Genomic DNA, 2,859 nt, shown 5'->3' with positions numbered 1-2,859 from the left:
TGATGAGAAAAGAACTTTTTCTGATTGTCCTGGGTCTTGGATGTTTATCTATATAAGTATTTATTATAAAATATAGTATCGTTGAGTTAGTATCTCGTAACACAAGTTTCGAACTTACATCGAGGCTAACTCAATCAGTGTAATTTGTCCCAAAAAAAAAAAAAAAAAAAAAAGAAATAAGAATAGGACCACTCCATCTCGTTCCCATGGATGTCGTAAAAGGCGACTAAGGGATAGACTTAAAAACTCGGGATTCTTCTTTTAGGCGATGGGCTAGCATCCTGTCACTATTTGAATCTCAATTCTATCATTTAACCAGGCAGCTGAATGTGGCCTATCGGTCTTTTCAAGAATGCTGGTTTTGTCTATTCCGCAAGGGATATAAACGTGATTATATGTATGTATATATTTTCTACCAGGCTAGGCATATGGCAATAATGAAAGAAAAAGGTTTACATTGATATGAATAGAATGATAGAGAATTTCACACATGTATGAAATAGTTACCTATTGACAGATGGGGTCCCAGCATCAGCATACAAAAGGAGTATTAATAACATCGATAATAGCCACCGGGTTTTCAATGCGTGCTTTTGTACTGGCCTATATCTTGATATGAACTGTATTCCATATGTATAGATATTTAGTTTATGAGATAAAAGTCCACAAAAAATTGGTAGGGTTTCAAAAAGTGTGCCTTGTTAGAGAGATCAAAGAATATAATAGAATAGAACATATTTATTTTCAAAATTTGATACAAGGTATCACTTTTTGACGTCACATCAGTAAAATCTAATGATATCTTTCTATCTTCATATTATTTAAATATAATAACGGAAAAGTTTATATAGACCGTTACTGATTTACTGACAGACAAAAAAAACAACAACAACCGTTGGGTCTACAGTATTTTGTATGTAGTTTTATAACGTGGTCTAGTGGTGTTCAAAGACGGGATTCACGCAAGCGGAGCCGCGGGAGTAATCTAGTATTTTCTTTTTACATTTAAGACATAATATTATACTTTTTCGAAGTATAAGCGAGCTGTCATTTCCAATTTATCCCCAATAATTTCTCAAAGGTACACGAGTCCGTTGCCATTCATTTCGAAGAAAAATGCGCTGTCTTTAATACACTCTCAGAAAACGTGAGTTTGATAAATCAAAAAAAATCCCGATCCAACAGTGCGACAGTAACGAACAGACGATGTGGTCCTATCAAATTTATCAAGTGCCACGTTTCACTTAACTTTATACGTGGGGAAGGGGGGTTAGGGGAGGGGGGATATATATATATATATATTTCTCCCTCTCCTCTGTAATCGTAGTCCTGGCGAACACAGTTTAGAATGGTGAAATTACAGTTACTACGATAGGAAGCGATTGTATGATATATTATATGTAAGACTCTTTATATCATTCAAATACGTTATACATACACAAAATCACGCCTTTTTCCCGGAGGCAGAGACTACATCTTTTACTTGCCACGGTCTCTGCATACTTTCTTCGCTTCATCCACATCCATAACTCTCTCCATGCAAGCTCGGCGGTTTCGGGTACTCTTGACCAGACCTTCTGCCAGGACGTCCTTAATTTGATCAAGATACGTTCGTCTAGGCCTTTCCACTCTCTCTCTCGCCAAAACCTCGCCTCCCTGCGGAGGCCACAGAGGCTGATGGCGACGAGAGCCGCAAGGGGATATCGCACGATCTCCTTCGAGGCAGCGTCTGTGCTGGCCGGTTCCATTCCCTGGGACCTAGAGGCGAAAACCCTCGCGTCGCTGTTCTTCTGGCGCGAGGAGGCCGTGGCTCAGGGTCACCGGTTGGCACCGAGGGAGATCGCAGGACGCCGCAATGAGCTGTGTCAGCGCTCCATAGAAGAGTGGTCCCAAAGGCTGGAGCAGCCGACTGCTGGGCGTAGAACCGTCGAGGCGGTCCGTCCGGTATTGGGACAGTGGTTGGCGAGGCAGCACGGTAGCCTGACTTACCGTCTGACCCAGATGCTCTCCGGACATGGTTGTTTCGGAGGGTATCTGTGTCTGATCGGTCGGGAGCCGTCTGCTATCTGCCACCACTGTGACGGATGTGCTGACGAGGACGCCCAGCACACCTTGGAGGTTTGCCCAGCCTGGGACCAAGTCCGCGCGGAGCTTCGCGCGGTCGTGGGGGACGACCTTTCTTTGCCGGCTGTCGTGAGACAGATGGTCGACAGCGAGAGGTCGTGGACAGCAGTGCAGACCTTTGCGGAGAGCGTCATGCTCCGCAAAGAGGCGGCGGAAAGGGTGAGAGAGGACACGTCCGACCTCCCCATACGCCGCCGGCGCACTGGGCGCAGGAGGCGGGCATACGCCCTGCACCTGCTGCCCCCACAATAAGGGCCGGTCGGGCGGCGGAAACGGGATTCCGCTGCCTGGCGAAACGGCCCTGGGTCGAAGGCGCGCTTGTGCCAGGCGCGCCCTCCCCTAGCGGGTAGAATTGAAGGCCGACGGGTCACCCCGCTGGCCGCTCCGTGGAGAGCGGCCGAGCCGAGGCCGCCGTGGAAGCGGCCGCCGCGTCAGGAATATGAGCGAGGGCAGCTCACACTCCTGGCAACAAGCGGTAGGCGATGGCACCGTGTGGTTTTAGTGGGTTCAAGCCCCACATAACCCGTCCGGCTTCCCGTAGCCGGCCGGGTAGACGAAGGTCTTTCCACACGTAAAAAAAAAAAAAAAAAAGGCCTTCCCACTCCAACCTTTCCCTACGTACGTAAATACGTTATAATATAGTTAATACTAACTTGTGCTACACTACCACACTACAGCGGAATACCCTGTCCTAAACTGCTTCAATGCTGTTTTAAGTAAAAAACTGTGTGTGTG

The 2,859-nt window shown here is 46.9% G+C and overlaps 1 protein-coding gene across 1 annotated transcript; it reads left to right on the top strand.

Moving 5' to 3' along the window:
* The first annotated feature begins 1,677 nt into the window (after positions 1-1,677).
* On the top strand, positions 1,678-2,376 carry LOC132902491 (uncharacterized). Its single transcript, XM_060947733.1, has one exon. The coding sequence runs from the start codon at positions 1,678-1,680 to the stop codon at positions 2,374-2,376; it is 699 nt and encodes a 232-aa protein (XP_060803716.1).
* Positions 2,377-2,859: the final 483 nt, after the last annotated feature.

This window comes from Amyelois transitella, chromosome 14 (genome assembly GCF_032362555.1).
Source record: "Amyelois transitella isolate CPQ chromosome 14, ilAmyTran1.1, whole genome shotgun sequence".
In the NCBI taxonomy this organism is placed as follows: Eukaryota; Metazoa; Arthropoda; class Insecta; order Lepidoptera; family Pyralidae; genus Amyelois; species Amyelois transitella.
Note: the sequence above shows the minus strand (reverse complement) of the source record. Positions and strands in the feature narration are given on the sequence as shown.